The sequence below is a fragment of the Papaver somniferum genome, chromosome 7 (assembly GCF_003573695.1).
Source record: "Papaver somniferum cultivar HN1 chromosome 7, ASM357369v1, whole genome shotgun sequence".
Lineage (NCBI taxonomy): Eukaryota > Viridiplantae > Streptophyta > Magnoliopsida > Ranunculales > Papaveraceae > Papaver > Papaver somniferum.
In genome coordinates, this window is record NC_039364.1 from 188,839,607 (window position 1) to 188,858,321 (window position 18,715).

General features: G+C 35.4%; 1 protein-coding gene and 1 long non-coding RNA gene across 3 annotated transcripts; one reads left to right on the forward strand and one right to left on the reverse strand.

The window, feature by feature from the left end:
- Nucleotides 1–1,910: 1,910 nt before the first annotated feature.
- LOC113293228 lies at nt 1,911–4,335 on the reverse strand. Of its 2 annotated transcripts, XR_003332147.1 has the most exons (8): nt 4,197–4,335; nt 4,028–4,078; nt 3,676–3,719; nt 3,494–3,541; nt 3,261–3,352; nt 2,815–2,896; nt 2,589–2,674; nt 1,911–2,291 (listed from the first exon to the last, which is right to left on the reverse strand). It is a non-coding gene; the product is annotated as an uncharacterized LOC113293228 (long non-coding RNA). The 2 variants fall into 2 exon arrangements; XR_003332148.1 differs by having other exon boundaries at nt 3,261–3,523.
- A 2,912-nt stretch (nt 4,336–7,247) lies between these two features.
- On the forward strand, nt 7,248–8,603 carry LOC113295705 (F-box/kelch-repeat protein At3g23880-like). The gene has a single exon (XM_026544032.1). The coding sequence runs from the start codon at nt 7,248–7,250 to the stop codon at nt 8,601–8,603; it is 1,356 nt and encodes a 451-aa protein (XP_026399817.1).
- The last annotated feature ends 10,112 nt before the right edge of the window (nt 8,604–18,715 follow it).

Here is an 18,715-nt window from a genome sequence, read left to right on the forward strand (position 1 = left end):
AGATTGAGTCTGACTGTCTAGTTGATTCTCTTAAAATTATATTGGAGTTAGTCGATATAGATTTCTAAGCGAAATATTGGGTGAGGTTGTTGTACCCCCACTTTTTCACTATAAATATCTAAATTTGCATTTCTAGCAAACCAACCTAAGAGCCAGGCAAACTTCATTCTTGTTGTTTATGGTCGATCCGTCTATTCGGAGAAGAAAGTATCCTAATTAGGTGAAATCTCTTACGACCGCTCGTTCAAATACTTATGTGGGATCAAGAAGCTCTAAGAGTACCGTTGGTGGGAAACTAGATAACTGCAGTGTTATTAGTTTTCGATTGATTTGATTGACTAACGTTTGTTGAAACTTTGGTTTCACCTAGTTTATTTATGCTTGAGAATCTTCTCTGCTGATATAAGATTCACTCAAACTAGATCGAAGTATCGACGGGATATTTAGAACTGTTATTAGATCTAAAGACATCTTGTGATAATCAATTGTTAACAGACTCCGTTCTATGCGTGATTGATCACATGAGATTCAAGTGGTGTTGTGCAGGTTATTGAATATTAAAGAAGATTTGAAGACTAAGAATATTTCTGATTGGTTTTCGTATCTTGTGAACTATGTGCACAAACCTTGATTGGATGCAATCCAACTAGAATCAGATTTATCGATTGATTAGTTGCGTGAGATCGGCATTCTCAATATATCTCTTTAAGATCTATTTTGATTGAGTGTGAATCTATACTTGACTATTTTGGTAGTTAAAGTTAGGTTTATCTAACCATACAAAGGAGTTTATTAGATTAAACGGAAGAGCCTTTGTCAACGACTCATCTAAATCTTTAGCAAGATTGATTTGAGTGGTTACCAAACAGATTCTCCCTTGTTATTTGAAATACGATCCAAAGGACTTGTTATTCACGTGCGTGACTCTAGAAGTCGAAGGCGTAGGGATACTGAGGGAATTAAGTAGCTAGGGGTAGTCTACTTGGTCTCAACTATACGAAGTTGGTATTAGATTTTGTATAACGTCTTAATTGTGAGAGTATTCAAAACTGGACTAGGTCCCGTGGTTTTTCTGCATTTGCGGTTTCCTCATTAACAAAATCTTGATGTGTCTTTTACTTTGATTTCCGCATTATAGTTGTTTATTGTAGTAATGTAAAATACACATATACGTTAACTCCGCATTACTTGATAGTGATACTATAGAGTTTGGTTATTACCGAACCTATTATCAAGTAACACACTTTGTTGTAGTATTGTCTAGATCTTGTATTCATAGCCAATCACACAAGTTATCTTGTTGTTGTATTGTCTAGATCTCGTATCCATAGACAATCACACGAAGTGTGAACCGAATTATCGTATTGTATCGACTCTGTCTATATACGATCACATTCTATAGAGTACTTATAGGTTGAAACAAAAGATTGTGGTGTCACTAGTCCAGAGGGGGCTATATATGACGAATGAAGTCTGTTATATAACATGATTTGTCACGGTTTTTAAATGTTATTCGAACCGTTATTTATTTGGTGTGACTCTTTATAAATGAAAAATAGAAAACGTCATTAAGTATGACAAATAAAATATGTGACTTTCAATCACGAACAAAATTTGTTTTTTAGTACCACGGTTTTCGTACGTTAGATATAATGACAAACGATGTTTGTCATAAGGGAGGCCCTCAGTATCACGGTTATTGGGTGTTAAATATAATAACGGTTGATATCCATCATAAGGAATGACATTTCATAAAAATAAAATTACTAATTAAATCGAATGATACGTCACTCTTCAAATTTTGGTATACAGGTTTTGTGAATCTCATTCCAATTCATATTTGGTGTATCTGAAACTAATTTTGGTTTAACTGAATCTGAAAACAAAATAGAATCTTAAAGGAAACAGTGTGAAACTAAATTTATATCAATTACCCAAAATATCATTCAAGAACATCGAATCTCTGAAAACAAATCGCAACATGAATTCTTGCTAAAACTGAATTCAATCTGTTATAACCTTGCCACTCTAATTGCAAGCTCTCCTACAGGAGTTACATAATCTTTTGGTTGCTGAATCATCTCACCCTTTGAAACATGAGCTTTTCCACGTGCTTCATCATCTCTATCGCATAACATCTCACTTGCCAATGATTTCTTCAATCATGCAGTCATAATTGTCATCATTTGGTGGCTATGCACTATCAACATTTGCGCTCGCAAAAAATTGAGTTTCAGAAACCCCAGTAGAAGTTGTTCTATCTTGTATGTGATCATCTCCATATCGTGGAGCTGTTTCAAATTGAGAGAATAACCAATGTAAGTAAATTAATAAGAAAACTTAGCTCAAGAAAGAAAGAGATATTGCTTGCACACTTGAAAATATTAGTGAAGCCCAAATTCACTGGAAACAAAACACAAGCTGAGTCACAGAAAAGAGGAAACTCTTTGAGTCTTTGGGTAGGGGATCAGGGAGCCCAAAAAGATTAAATAACTTTTTCTTTTTGTATTTGGATGATCTAAATTAACAAGAATGAGTTTGAAGTAAAGAGATCAAAAATAAAGATTATGACAGCCTCTTATCCTTACCTCCACCAAGGGTTGCTTTAGGTAGTCCCTCAATCGATTACTTCAAACTTATGGCTAGTGATGTACATGATTGGAAAGGCAGAAACCTGCTCCCAATCAAGCAAATTATGCATCAGAATGAAAATAAGAATAATGGCATTTGTTCGGCAATCAATTTTTAAAAATAAAAACGAAGATACAAAAAGAGAAGCAAAGTTTCAAGGCAAATTAAAATGTGCCGGTATACCTTGCGAATTCTCCACTTCAAATCTCTATCTCATGAAAATAGTACAGATCAGTATATCCACTATTAATGTCTTCTTTGATATCTGTTACCCCATATATTAACATAAACAACATTACTGAAAACAACACAAGAAGTTCTTCTAGGCTAGCCATAATTGATGCATAAGAACCCGATAAATCTATATACATTTCATAGAAATCAGGAGAAATGTGATTCCAAAGAAGCGATTTAACCTAGGAGACGGTGATAGATTTAAATTCTCTTGTCTCTATCTTTAGCACAACTGAACTAGGTTCAAAGATTATAGTTTCAAAAATGAACGCCAGATCATATGCTTTTGAACAGGATTCAGATGAATTACTCTATTCAGAAAGCCACTTGTGTTTGTGTAAGTACTAGAAGCAGAAAAGAAACATGAATCGATAGAATCTGTTATTGGTTCATACCAGATTAAGTAACTCTATCAACCATAAAATCATCGGCATAAGTTCCTTTGTGGGTACATGGGAGTCTCTCAAACCAAGGATCCTTTCCAATCCTATTAAACGATAAATGACATTTCACACACTGTTAAATTTAAGAACTATCTCCAGTTATAAATAAAACATTCTAACTCATTTAAAAACAATTAAACTTCTCAAATAAACATCTATTCTCAAAGCTACTCATTACTTCTGACCTAACTTCTCCTTCTCTGCCATGAAGCAATCTGTAATGCAAGGAGTACCTTGTTACCAAAACGAAAAAAAAAAAACAACCAAAAGAGTCAATATACAACAAACAAGCACATCAAACCAATCAGATACTAAAAGGATCCCATGGTAACATTCAAATATGTAGAAAAAAAAAAAGAACACTCACGTTTTGCATACAAGCAATCCATCCTTGCTTTTCTCCAAATCCAACTACACAAAATGCAATTGATATAAAGAACATCAGTGGATATTATCTCTATAAACATAACATGACGCATAGTTTTAGCTCGATTTACTAAACCAACCACAATCAATAAAAACCCTGAGTTTAGATGTAAAAAAAAATCATTACAGACAAAAACTATGATATTTTTTGTAAATTGATACTATTTGTTCATATGTAATCGCGGTAACAAGATTATATATCTTTTCCACCAAAAAAGACAACAGATTCAGCTTCTTCTACAACAATTTTTATATTGTAAAACGAAAAAACAAAGACAAGCATGAAATCATACCTGAAGTTGAGAATGAATCCAACAAATCAATCCAAATGGATTTCGCGTAACCTAAGGAAAACATACAAAAACTGAGATTCTTCTCCTAAACCTTTGTTTTCAAACATCAAACCAGTTATAATCTGAAAAACTATGATGAGATTCAAAGGGAAATACAAAGCGACTTTACCTTAATCTCGGAAAGAGGAATAAAGAAAAATCCTTTGAATAGGAGAAGAAAAATTTGTCAAAATAAAGGAAAACCATGATTCCATAGTTGAATCCATGGCCGATCCGCAACAAAAGCTAGGGTTCTAGCTCAGGAGAGTTAAACGAAATAGATAAATAAAGAGTAAAGAGAGAGTTTGGGTCGATATAAGAAATAGTGCGTCTCGATAGCCCATTTCCCACTTAGGCCAGAAGTTTTGGGCTTTGTCGGATCGGACCGTTCCCGAACTAGGTGAAAAAAATTATGGCAAGTAATCCAGTGGCTAACAATTTTCAGACTCATAAAAACATGGCATAATACGTGGCTAGTCATTTCTGGGTCTCACAATATAATTTTAGTGGTGGGCGTATTAAAACTTAAAATATCTGTCGGATTTATTCCGTGATTTAACGGTTCATCATTAAATCACGCACCTAGTAATTTATCACGTTTGAGAATAACAGTTTATTTGTGTTAAATGGTGGTCCCAATTATTTTTAAGTTATATGACGAAATTTATTCGTGAAATCCTAATCACGATATTAATCTGTCACTTAAAAACGTGATTAATAGCCTTTTCTGGACTAGTGTGTATTTGGGTACCCTCGTCTTTTCAGTCGTTACTTCTTCTCATTCTTCAGGTCTTTAGAGTAATACTTGTATGTCTCAACATTCCTGGACTTTCTAGTCTAATATAAACAAAGTTGACTCTAATATTTAATCAAGCGGCTCTAGATGAGTTTTGATACTAAAATATGACAACCAAACTTGACATACCAAGCTTGGTGAGTTCAACCGAACTATGCTCTGACACCCTTAGGTAAATCAGTGTTCATATGTTGCAAAGTTGGAGTTTTAACGGTTAGTGAAGAACCAAATTCCATGTTTTGGGAAGTTATGAGAGAAAATAAATATGTTTCCTGATTGGTTGCATGAGAATGATTGTTGATCGAATTCATAATCGTCAGTTTAATATTATCCGGATAGTATCCAGATGAAGGTAATTAACTGCCTGTATAAGTTATCTTCTTGACAGTTGAGGGAGTCAGCAGATGAAGTGCAGGGAAAAATCCTAGTCATAATTGATTTGTCTTGATGACTTATCATCCATGTGAACTCAGTTGAGTTTGTTCTTCGATCATTCACAAAATCTACTATTTCTTCTTCCTGATAATCTGAATCTTTGAACTCTTCCATGTCATTGACGTGGTTCTTCACAAAAACATTAATGGAAAGGATGATATTTTGGAAGGATGATATCTTAAGCTTGTTGTTGTAGTTCCGGTGGAAAGTCTTGATGAACTTTGTCTTTAAGTTGATGAACTTTAGGACACATCTTCAACAAATGACCAAGAAGATCACAAAAATAGCAGAATCTATGAAGTCTTTCGCATATGATTCCAGTCGTGATTTCCTGGCCATTAGACATGGGAAATGTGATAGAATATTTAAGTGGATGTTTAATGTCAATCAGGAGGCGAACTCTAGCAAATTTGGCCCAATTCCAGGATTCTTGAATTGTTATTACCCAATGACTTCCAGCATACGAAATTAATCATTGTATGACTTTTTGATAAGGTAATTCACTGATATTCCATGGAGTTGAACCCATAATTCTACTATGTCGAAGAGATATTAATGGGGCAATTTTCTAGTTACACACATTTCCAAAGACAACAAATCATCTCTTGTGATCCATGGAAATGACTCGATAATAAATTTTGAGTCTGAGTGAGACTCAATTTTTTATAACAAAAGTTTCTAATGTAAATTCATACACATAGAAATTCTGATTAAAAGATCTCCAGAGTTTATGTGATAATAATTTATGATTTGAAAGTAGCTAGGAGTTAAAATCATGAGTACCAGGCCATTCTGATGATCTTTCGATAAATTTGATAATACAATATCAATGCATACCTTCATAGATAGCATTTTTTGATTAAGAAGGTTTGCAAATTGACGAATAATTTCATATTTGAAATTAGTCGTTGTATATTGGATCGGGAAGATCGCCAAAGACTAGGAAATTTAAAGTTGTGAAAACTAAAAGAGGAGGAATCCCCTCACACTTTTATTATCACACTATCTCACACGTTGGATGTCATTTTTAAGAAGTAAAATCAAACCATAACGGATTTGAAGCTAATAATTTGGGAATATGTTACTATTACATAGCTCTACTCTCCTACCGAAAAATGAGCGTTTTTGAAACGTATAACACCATCATCTACTACTTTGAAAATGAACCGTTGAAAATTTGCGTATTTCTGACCGTCGAAATTAAGACCGGTAGATTGTATGGTTTTATATTTCGGAATGAGCTCATTTTTAATAGGCACGTACAACTTGGTAAGAGGAACATATCTTCAAGATATTAGCTTCAAATCCGTTACGATTTGATTTTTATTCACAAAAATAACCTTCAACGTGTGAGATAGTGTTATAATAAAAATGTGAAGGAATCTTTCCTCAAGCTAAAAATAGGAAATCTTTGTTCCAATAGGAAGAAATCCAAAGTCCTTTTTAACTCACATAAAGTTAATGCAAGTGTTGATTAGACTATGAGCATGAATGTGTTTGATTTGGAGATGGAATTGCAGCAATGATAAGATTATTGGAAAAATTTCTGGGACAAAATACCGCGAGGAAGAGTTTTAGCCGGGCCCCCTAAAACTTCCTGGTGGGACTCCGGGGCTCTCTCGCGGAATTTTACCCCGAAAATTTCTGCGATCAACGTACCATTGTCCATGGAAATGGGATCGAAGTTATGTCCATAGTTATCCATTTATCCCATTGCATTGATTTCTATCGTTCCGCATTGATAACAGTTCCAGGCGCATACTTTGTGTGATGCTTCAACTAAGACACGTGTTGAATTTGTAAAAGACGTAAATTCTGGGACAGAAATCTCACCGCCTCACCTCCTTTCCTTTCCTTTTCTGAAATCTTTCTGATCCAATTCAATCCAACCTCCACGAATCTGGATTTCCACCGTCAGTATCTTCATCTCAACCTCTTTTCATCTCAGAAATGGTGAGAGCAACTCCAACTTGTAATCTCAAAAACAACAACATTAACAAATTCCCTCTCGTACAACCACAAGAAAATCAAAACCTACTTCAAATTCCGAGTCAAGTAAAAGAGAACGATAAATTTGACCAACAAAACTCAATTTCTGACGATGGGATTCAGCATGTTGAATCTTTGGAGGAATCATTTGGAAATCTTCAAATTGGTGAAGATTACTTCAGCAAACTTCTCTATGACGTGAAGCTGCAAATATTGATTCGAGTTCCAACGGAGTCTCTTCTCGACTGTAAATTGGTGTGCAAATCGTGGAATTCGATTATTCATTCTGGATCATTCTCTAGATTTCATTTACATAATCTGATCAAGTCTGATTCTGGTAAGTTTGGTTTTCTTGCCTACTCTGGTTACGCTTTCAATTATGGAGAATATGATGATAATGAATCTACTTCTACTCAGAGAAAACTTGACTTGAGACCTCCTTTCAATAATGGAATAGTTGTTGGTTCTTGCAATGGTCTCATCTGCTTATGTAAAAATCCTTCTCTTTATATCTGTAATCCTGTCATTAGAGAGAGGAATCTCCTTCCTGAAATTAGGAAACCATATATTGATGCAGATCAACACTTGGATTGGATTTCTGGTTTTGGTTATGTTTCTTCTACAGATGAATACAAGGTTTTGGGGATACATGTTCTGCAGAATGAATTTCTTGTCATTCACATATACACTCTGGGTAGAGACACTGGTTGGAGAAACATTGGAAAGTTCAGTGCTGATTTGAGACCCTACACTTGGAAAGAATCAGCTGTATTTGCCAATGGAGCCCTTTACTGGATAGGTGGATGTGTAGAGAAAGTTTTCAGTTTCGATTTGGACAAAGAATGCTTTCACACACATCTCTCACCACCTGAGTTGCCAGAGAATAATGACTGGAGTTTCAACAGACTGCTAGTACTGGAAGGGTGTTTGTATTTTGCTGCCTGGTTCTTCGACGAATGTGAAGGAAATGAGTTTTACGATATATGGCGCCTAGAAAAGAAGGCCAGAAAATGTCAACAAGATTGGTCATGGAAGTATATCTTTACTGTACAACAAAATACATTACTAGCCATAACAAAGGGTGGCAAAGTTTTAACACAAATTGATGGGGATATATACCTTTACAACCCGATTTCGTCCACATCGAAAAGGGTTGTAAAGTTTGAAGAGTTGAATAGTGACATATGCCCACACAAGAATACCTTAATATCCTTCAAAGATTTAGGGGAAGAAGATCCAGAGACTATACAGTCCAAGATGGTAAGCGATGAGCAGCCAGAAGATGTTGGTGCACTTGGTAACGTGAACAACAGTTAACTTCTAGATGGGGGTGGAGTATGTTTCACTGAATTTCGATTTTAATCAGTGAATTCTCTTAAGATGATGTTGAAGCTGTTTTGCTGTGCAGTCACATGAGTGTTCCTTTACATTGTTGGATTCAACATATTGGGTTCACATGGGTTACTTTTGATAGGCAAAACTATTCAAATTGAACTGCTCCTGTATCTGGGCACTTGCGAAAGCTATAAGGTAGTTGGCAGTGAATTCAGAATAGCCAGCTTGATCATGTACATGGTTCATGTTTCTGTGTTTCTTTTCCCTTTTGGGTATGGTTATACATGTTTCTTTCGGATGTGGTTGCAATTTTTACTCATCCATCAAGTAGACCATCCCATCTTGCGCAATAGGAAATGTACAGTTGATGTGCTTCTACTGATTATTATATGCCAAGTTTCATTTTAATGGTGTCCACTCATTCCTTGAACTGCTTTAAGCTCTATGTGCACTACCTTCTCAACTTTCAGTGGAAAATAGCACCATATTGCTGTTCATTCACTTATTTTGTTGGTTTCTCACTAATTATCAGTGTTATGACACTCTTAGGAGTGCATTAGTTGGGTGCAGTTTTTACAGGGATGCTTCTGTTTGACCATGTGATCGTGTTCTCATGTCTGAAGCTCATCCTCATATTTCACTTTTCCTGTATCTTGCTTTAGTTAATTGTGTACTTTGTGTCTTTCGCAATGCGAGCTGTTTATGTGTGACGAGGAAAATCTCTCTGATACTCTTTGCAGATATATAAGCATATAACATTGTTGCACTACTTAAGTATATATATTTGGCTCCTCAGGTAATCATGGAACATCTAAGTTTCTTACATAAGTTCGACTTGAATTTTGACTGGTGCATGATTTATACAGAGGTTCTATGGCTGATTTCCCCCCAGCAAATACCTGTTTCAAAAAGGATATTTCTCAATTGAGTTGCGCCGTGTTTGCTGGTAGTGTGTACAGCACTTCCTATCAATGACTGACATGTTCATATTTGAACAAACATTTCTTGTGGTGTGTTGGCTTGGTAGTTTTATTTAGTCTCTAGCTTAGTAGCTTCGTAATTTCATCTTGATTCATCCTATGTGTTGCATTGGTGGTAAGTTATCTTTCAGGTTCTGATCACTTTGCTGTGTTACAGTAAATTCTGTTTAATGCCTTCACATAAAAAGTATCGTTCTTAGCTAGTCGTTGCATCGATGCAGATATTTTTTTCATTTGTAGTGACAGAAGAATTGTTAGATGGGTAGGCAGTTAAAATCTAGCACAGTGTGAGCTGCTATGTAGTTTTCCTCTTACCACAGTTGGGTTTCTTGCCTGTTGGTGTGCGTATGCTTAATTTCTCCTTCTGCTTCCTATTCCTGCATTTTTCATCAGTCTTTTGTCTAAGCATAATCAAAAGAGAGATTACGTCCCGCATATATTCCTTTTACTGCCTTGTTAATGGTCTATTCTGTCAGTAATATTGTTTTGTTGTCATTGCTAGCGGTAAGGGTAGAAGTGACAATATGCTGCTTACTTCAAGCATGTTCTCTAAGTTTTGACCTGCAGCACACTTTTGTCTTTCGTTAACACTTGCTGCTTAAACCGATAAACAGTGCAATGCGACTGTATTTGTTTCTTCTTATCTTAATCTTAACTTAGGATGATACAAAAGTTATGGCGTAATCCTTTTTATTGCTTACAGTTTGATGGTTTGTCTGCAAGGTTCTTAACTGCTGTGTTTGTTCTTTGTTGAATGTTCATTTCTTTAACTCTATTGTTTTAGTTCTGGTTTCATATAATACTTGAGTATCCCTCACTGAAGTGTAAGTCACATCTATTCTCACTGATTAGAAGACAGATAGAATCGTGATACAGTAATTAGTGTAGCGGCTGTGCTGATAGTCAAATCCACTGATGGGAAACTAGACAACTTTGTATGCTGTAGATGTTTTCTTTTTCTTCAATTAGTGTCGCTTATTTCTCTCTTTTGACCAGTGCAATGCACCATTTTGGTTCAAACTAGGCCTAACTTTCTCCAATCACAGAAAAACAATCCTTTTCTGTTTCACAAATGGATGGGCAACCAATAATATAATTAGTATCTAGAAATTAGGTTATTGCTGTAAAGGTGATCGAGCTATCCTTGTACACGGATTGGAACTGGATCCATTCCGAGTATCGAACTTCTGGGAATTGTTGCCATGTCATGTTTGGCTTGAGACTAGAACCTGCTGCAATGGTTGCTGTTGGAATGAGAGTGAAACAAAATCATTTGTTAGCTGAAACATGACTCGTTGAAAGTGATAATCATACAGCATTGCTTTTTTGAGGTGCAGTGCAGTAACATTCCCTGCAATGCTAGATTTAACAGAAGAGCCACAAGAATCCCAGACATGGTTTTAATTTTTAAGGATTCTTGGTGTCTATTTAGGTAATTTGTGTATCATTCAACACCCTCTGCAGGATTCCCGCCAATTTGTGTTCAAATTCAAAATTTTCTACCAGAGAAGTAGGTTTTAATAGCCATTAACTGCTACCACTACTGGTACTCTTGGCTCTAGGCTGTATTAGCCTTCTCCATTTAATTAAGCTTTTAGTCTTCTGTCTCTTGTCTTGCAAACAACTTCTCCTTCACGTTGACGCTGTTCTTTACTGCTGTTTCAATTCCCCGCTCTAGCCTACTACTTACTTTTAGTAATTATCTATCCAAACCCCTAATTAGTACTACCAGCTTTCCCAAATTAAAAAAAAAAAACCCTAAGAAGAGTTATTTCAGATTTAAGTCTCAAACCATCCCCAAGCTACCTGCTGATCATCATGATGAAGTTATCTCTAATGGGAATGATATCGGTGAACATATATGTGTATTTTTATAGAATCATTTTTTACTGAACCTTTGCATTTCAGGCCCACCACATAAGTTTACCTAAATCCGTCCTCTCGTTCTTATCTGATTTTGAGGGGAGAAAACAGCATATTATTACTAACCCAAATAGAATACTGTAGTAGTATTTCACTTCATAGTATGTGTGTTTCATAGTGCGTACTTGCAATATACATCTGTAATACAACAGTACACTGTCGTAGCAAAAATGCAGGCCATGGACTATGGTGAACTCAGGCAACGGCTTTATTCCAGCTTCGTCCCCAATTTCTCTTATTCCCTTTTCTAGGTACACTACACGCGGACACACGTTATTAGCATTAGTATTATTTGTTCAACCACACCATTGCTGACGAAGAAAAAGAACAAGAAGTAGAAGTTAGATTCTTAAAATAATATCTTATCTCCTGAGTTCTGATAAATAAGCATGACGTCAACGTGTTTTTAGTTTTGAATCTGTTTTTTGCGGACGTGAAATTTACCCAAATTCAAAAGCATTTGTTTGTCTTGTCCGTTAACAAATTTACAAGCATTACAATTTTTAGCACGTCTTTTGTCCAATCATTCATAGATAAACATCAGGATACTCATGTTAAGAAAAACCAAAAGATTTTAGACAAAGCAACCTTAATTACATCAAGATCAACAAAAAGCAAACAAAAATCAGCAGTCAATATTCCAATTACTAGCCTATTTCATTACCAACCATTTTCCAAGCAAGTCAAATCAAAACTTCGGCTGCAAAACAAAGTCCAGCATTTCAAATCATGCTGATTTACTACTACTACTCTAATATTGTTTAAACCTGCAGAAAAAGACTAAGTTTCTAAAGACATAAGTTTAAGAGTTACTGATAAGTCTAAAACCACAAATATATAAGAGTTGAAAACATAATATTAGAAACAATATAACACAAACATATCAAACAGAGTTTCATGGATCCTTTTCATTGTTGTTATCTTCCTTCACATCACTAGTTTTTTCACCAGCATCTGCTTTTGCTTTCCGCTTTATTATACCTATGTAGTCACCAGCCTTATTGTAATAGGGGTTCACTCCACAAAAATCAGATGCCTTGAAAAAATTTATTGGATCAAGCTCCTCTTCTTCTTTCTCTAATGATGTGCATTCAATATAGTTGAGGGGATTGCTAGGACTGTTCATATCCCTTAGAAATTATTCAGGATTATTCTTAGCCATCAGAAGTATGTTATCCTCATAGGGTCATTCTCTCCAGTTTCATCACAAGATCTTCTAAAGAAGGATAAACCTTGTCAATCCATGCTAATACCTCTGCTGCATTAGTAGGACAAGGGATATCCTCTATGTTATCCTCTTGGAACCTAAACAATACACAAAAACAAGCTATGTGTTAATAAAAGAGTGTTCAACATATGATATTGGTCGGTACATTTATGAATTTGGATAACAATTTTCATCTCCCTTCCGTTTTAGGTGTACGGGGAAATGGCGAACAAATAATAATTCTTCTCCTTGTTTCTTAGAAAACAATAATCAATTCTCACCACTTCCTGATACCGTTAAACCGGGAGGGAAATGAAAATTTTGGTCACCTACTAGTCGGCATGGTAATCTAGAAAAATACCGACTAATACGTAGTCGATATGGTTATATTCATATACAATGCCGACCAATACATAGCCGGCAGAGTTCTATTCATATACGATGCAAAGTAATAACAAAATTGAACTCAGGAAACTGTAACATAAAATCGTGACGTTACAATTTTAAGAAGATGCCGACTAAAGAAAATCATTCCCTATGAAAAGTCGGCTTGTTCTTCATGTTACGACCTAGACGACTACCGCAAACATCCTAAGTCCGGCATCTAATTTTTTTAAAAACCCTGCCGACTTTAGACCAGAAATCATATTTTTCAATTTTCTAACCTAATATAACAATCAAAACACATAACACAATAATGGGTTTGAGTTTAGACATCACTTACAGTCTTCTTTCGCTGGTAGTGGGATCTTTTCAACATGCTCAGGGATTGGATATTTGAATTCTAGGATTTCACTAGTTCCAACTTTTCCCTTACCTTTTCCCTCTGATTTGGATCTTTTGATATCACCTGGTGAATCTGTATTGCTACTTGACCGTTTAGAGTCAATCATTTTTATGGAAAATCAAAGTTGAAGATTTTGCATATAGGTTGATGGAAGAAGATAATAGGGAAGAGAACAGGAGATGTTTTTTTTAGTTTTTAATTTTAAGGTTGACTTATTAAATATGATTTAGTTTTAAAGTTTAATTAGTTCAAGGATATTAAAGTAAAATCACCAATTTTAATCATCCCTTAATAAAGGTATTAGGTTCATTTAAATTTGGATATACCTAAATTGGTATGCGTATCAAGATTATATGCCTCTCAATTTTTTTCTGTATCTAGCACCCACCTCCCTTCCCCGGGGACCAATTCCGTCTCTTTTATAGTGGAAGTTTTCTGTGCAACTTCCCTTTTTTCATACGTAGGCGGTAAGCCAACAAGACATACATTTCCTTAATTCCAAGAAAGAAGAAATGTGTTTGTGCAGCAGATTACAGGGCAATTGGTTTGTGTAATACTTCATACAAGATTATTTCTAAGGTCATTGTTAATAGGATGAAGCCTGTTACGGAGAAGATCATCTCTCTTTTCCAGGCAGCTTATATTTCAGGAAGACTTATTAGTGATAGCACTGTGATAGCACAAGAAATCATTCATTCCATGAAGAAGAAAAGAAGAGAAACTGGTTGGTTGGCTTTAAAGCTTGATATGTCAAAGGCTTTTGACAGGTTAGAATGGCCATTCTTATTGAAGGTTCTTTCTTACTTTGGCTTCAATGATGATTTCTGTGATTTAATTCATCAATGTATAAGCACTACTACTCTCTCAGTCATGCTTAATGGATCACTTTGTGAATAATTCCCACCTTCAAGAGGTATCAAACAAGGTGAATCACCTTATTTATTCATTATTGCTATGGATTTTCTCTCAAGACAACTCTCAGCTGCTCAAGTGGATAAATCAATTAAAGGAATTAAAGTGGATGCTTTATCACCAACCATTAATCACTTGCTTTTTGCAGATGATTGCTTGATCTTTACTCAAGCAAATCTTTCTTCAGTCAACAATTTACTAGAGTTACTTCATGATTTCAGCAGCCAATCTGGACAAGTTATAAACTTCGATAAAAGTGCAGTTCATTTCAGTAAGAATACAAAGCCTGAAGTAGCTGAGATACTTAAACGAATCCTTGGAGTCAAAACTATGAACTCTAAAGAGAGGTATTTAGGTTCTCCATTAATTCTTGGACATTCCAAACAAGAGTTTTTCAAAAACATAAAGGATTCTTTTGAGAACAGATTATCTACATGGTCTGCAGTCTCTATTTCTCAAGTAGGAAGAGGCACCATGATTAAACATGTGCTTAATTCAGTACCAATTTACCAGATGGGTACTTTCAAATTGCCATCAAATCTTCTACAACAATTAACAAGCATAAAAAGGTAATTCTTTTGGGGGTATAACAGTAACAGATGGAATAACCCTACAACTTGGTTGAACTTATGCAGGCCTATAGAGATGGGTGGACTTGCCTTCAGGGATTTGGAGAAACTCAACTTAGCAATGCTCACTAAGCTTGCATGGAGATTGTGCACTGAACCTGACAAACTAATGTCACAAGTCCTATCTAGTAAGTACTTCAAAACTGGAGATATTTTACATCAAAACATTAGTGATAAAAATTGCTCTTATGTCTCGAATGGTATTACTAAAGGACTTTTGTGTTGCTACAAAACTATTTCATTGAGATAAACAATGGCTTGAAGACTAAAATATGGAAAGACAGATGGATCCCTAGTATGGCTCATTCTCCACTTCCTAAGAATGAATTTTTTCATTTATGAAAATGTAGCAGAACTGTTTCTTCCTGATAATTCTCAATGAAATGTTACCTTACTGGATAACTTATTTGATCATGATACTTCTCTGAAGATTCAAGCTCTATACATAAACAACAGTAAAGATGACATCATAATCTGGATACCAGCCAAAGATGGTAATTTTTCAGTGAAAAGTACTTGCAAAAAGCTTACTTTTATGACAGAGAGGAACAAGTCAACGGGGTTACAGTTAGTAAGAGGGTTTCGAAAGCATTATGGGGTTGTAAAGCTTCTCATCGCGTTAAACTCTTTGCATGGAAATGCATAAGAGAAATACACTGCACTAAATACAAAAGAGCTATGTATGATGATTCTCAAGACACTAACTGCGAAATATGTGGAAGGGCTGAAGAAACAATGGAACATTTGCTATTTGAGTGTAAACATGCCAGAGCAATTTGGAGTGGTGTCAATATCAATATTGACACAGTCAGGAACAACAATAATTCAGTTTCTGAATAGATGATAAGTTGGTTCTCCAATACACAGAATGATGAAGAAGAAAGAAGGCTTTTCACTCTTATGATTGATGCATGGGTTATTTGGAAAGGCAGATGCGACTTAGTATTTCAGGGAGTATCTCTCAACCCTGTTAACTCGGTGCATAAAATACAGTATCACCTTACATCACATCTGCATGTAGACCATAATTCTATAAGCAATGAACAACACTAAAGTTTCTAGATGGAAACCACCTATAGAAGGTTTTATTAAGTTCAATGTGGATGCATCATTTAATCATGATACTAATGAATTTGGAACTGGTATTGTCAGGCGTGATAACACAGGTAACTGTCTTGGAATCAAAGGGGCATATGGCAGTGGAGCATTAGGAGCAGAGGCTGGGGAGTGCATGGTTGTTCGTGAAGCGTTATGATGGGCTAAGAGACTTCAACTTCCAAAGATCCAGATTGAAGCAGATGCGAAGATTTTCATACAATCCATCAACAGTCATTTCTTACTCGTTCAATGGGAAAATAAGAACTTCATTAAAGAGATCAAACACTTAATCTCTAGTTTTATTTCTTGTTCTTTTGATTTCGTTAGTCGAGATGATAATCAAGTGCAAATGCTATTGTCAGATCATCCAGAGAAACTGGTCAATCTTGTGAGAGTCATGGAAACTTTGATCCTTCAATTTGTAGTCTCCTAACATGAGACAAAAACGCTACCAATTAATAAATTTCTTTCACTATAAAAAAAAATACGTAGGTGGTAGGCCACCTCTCTTGGAAATATATTATGAGCACGTGTAAATGCATTGTTTAAGGTAAGTTGATTTGTCTTTATTGTGTTTTCTTCACTCGAAATCATTTCTCTACTCCCTTTATTCTCATTCTCAACTGATTTCCTTCCCTGCTTAGCTAGTCGACATAATCCCTTGTTGCCAAATCACTTGTATTCTTCCCACCAATATCGACTATAAATATCATACGAGCACATGAAAATCACGTATGCAACGAGAGTATTATGGATTGTCGCCATTTTCTCCATTTATTTCGTTAAATTCATATCTCAAGATACCTCCCTTTCACATTATTTCCATGCATGGAATATGGAAGATACTTTCTTTACTTGATATTTGGCTGCATAGGATGTGGACATTTTAATTCTTATCTCTTTGTTACGAACACCAAGTCCTGATCCAAACAAATAGGTCCACAGGGATTGTGAAACCTCGTGTTACCACCCCATCATTTTGGGCGCAGTGGAGTCCATTAGTAGTAAGTCTATAATCTACTCCCTCCGTACCTGACATATAGAGGGAATTTTCATTTTTTTCCTGTACCAATATATAGACCGAGTCCAAATTTTAAGAGGTTTTTTTACTTCTACTATCCCTATTTATTTGCTTGGGTATTATAACATTGCCATTAATGGTTCTAGTTATCAGTCTATGAAACTCCCTCTTTCATAAAGATAGTTTTATTTTCTTTATAAAGAGAATTCAAATATATCGCGTTAAAGATTATTAGCCCAACATTTACTCGTGAATGACCAATATTTACTCGTGAATGAGGAGAAGTTGTACTTGTTTTCAATTAATGGAGTAGATTACCTTAAATATCGCTCTAATTTAGGAGTAGTTATTATACGTTTTGGGAATGACATAAAGGATAAATCAGGAAAGATTTTGCCAAATTATAAAACCAAAGCAATTCCTTAATATTCGAGATTTCAGTCCCTCCGTCTATATAATAGGTACGGAGGGAGTACGTATTATATTGGCTCGTGTCCCTAGATAACTGGAATATGATTGTTTCGAAATTTTCTTCATTTACGAGAGAAGTTGTATGTTTTAGTCCAATCGATCTTCGTTTCTTACAAACTTCCAAACTAAACAAAAATATTAAATTTGGACAAAATAAAGAGCTAAAGAAGTGTAATTGAAATGTGAATATACCGTGTTTACGCACTCATAAACTTTGTCATTCCCCTGCTCCTAATTTAAAAGTTTCTTAACTTATTAATCCTGGCATTAGATTTTGGTATGTTCCTGGATTGAACATCCATTTCCTTTAAGCGAGCTATGCACTCATGATACGAGAGTTTGAGAGCTTTTCAAATAATGACAAATTTAACTCTAAATCCACCTACTTGGGTCTCAGGGGTCTAAAATCTTCCCCAAACAACATTCTTTAAAAGTGCATTTGGAAGCTAAAGTACCCATCGTATCAAGTTTTTTACTTGGAAATCTGCTAGAAATGCTTTTCCCAAACTAGATTGCATATTGACATCATCATTTGCTCAAGATGCCTTGCTTGTAGTGAGACTTCTATGCATATTTTAGTCGTTTGTCCTTTTGCTTGTTCTGTTTGGTATGTTACCTCTCTTAGTTTTCCTAATCTGAAGTTCGCTAACTCTATTTTGCTTGACTGGTTTGATCATTGACTTGTTAATGTTGTTACCTCCCTATCTGAGGAGTCTAAAAAAATAAATTGTTATTGTCATGTGGTCTATCTGGGACAGTAGAAACGATTTATTTTTTTGTAAGAAAAAAAAGAACCCCGGTGCAGTTATTACCGGAGCTAAATTCATGATCACAGTTAAAGGTCATATTATACCTCCTATCCCCAATCCCATTGTTATTGGTGGTGCTTCTTGGATGCCTCCTCCTCAAGGATGACTAAAAGGGAATATTTATGGTGGTTTTGATCCTGTCTCTATGGCTGATGGTGAAGGCTATATAATTCGTGATGTTGTTGGGAAATCTTTTTTTTGTGATGCGTTCACTTCTGAAGCCTACTCTTCATAAGAAGCAGAAACGAGAGAAATTT

Bases quoted from the DNA above. Each gene is read 5' to 3' on its own strand.
- LOC113295705 (XM_026544032.1), top strand. From the start codon at position 7,248: ATGGTGAGAGCAACTCCAACTTGTAATCTCAAAAACAACAACATTAAC.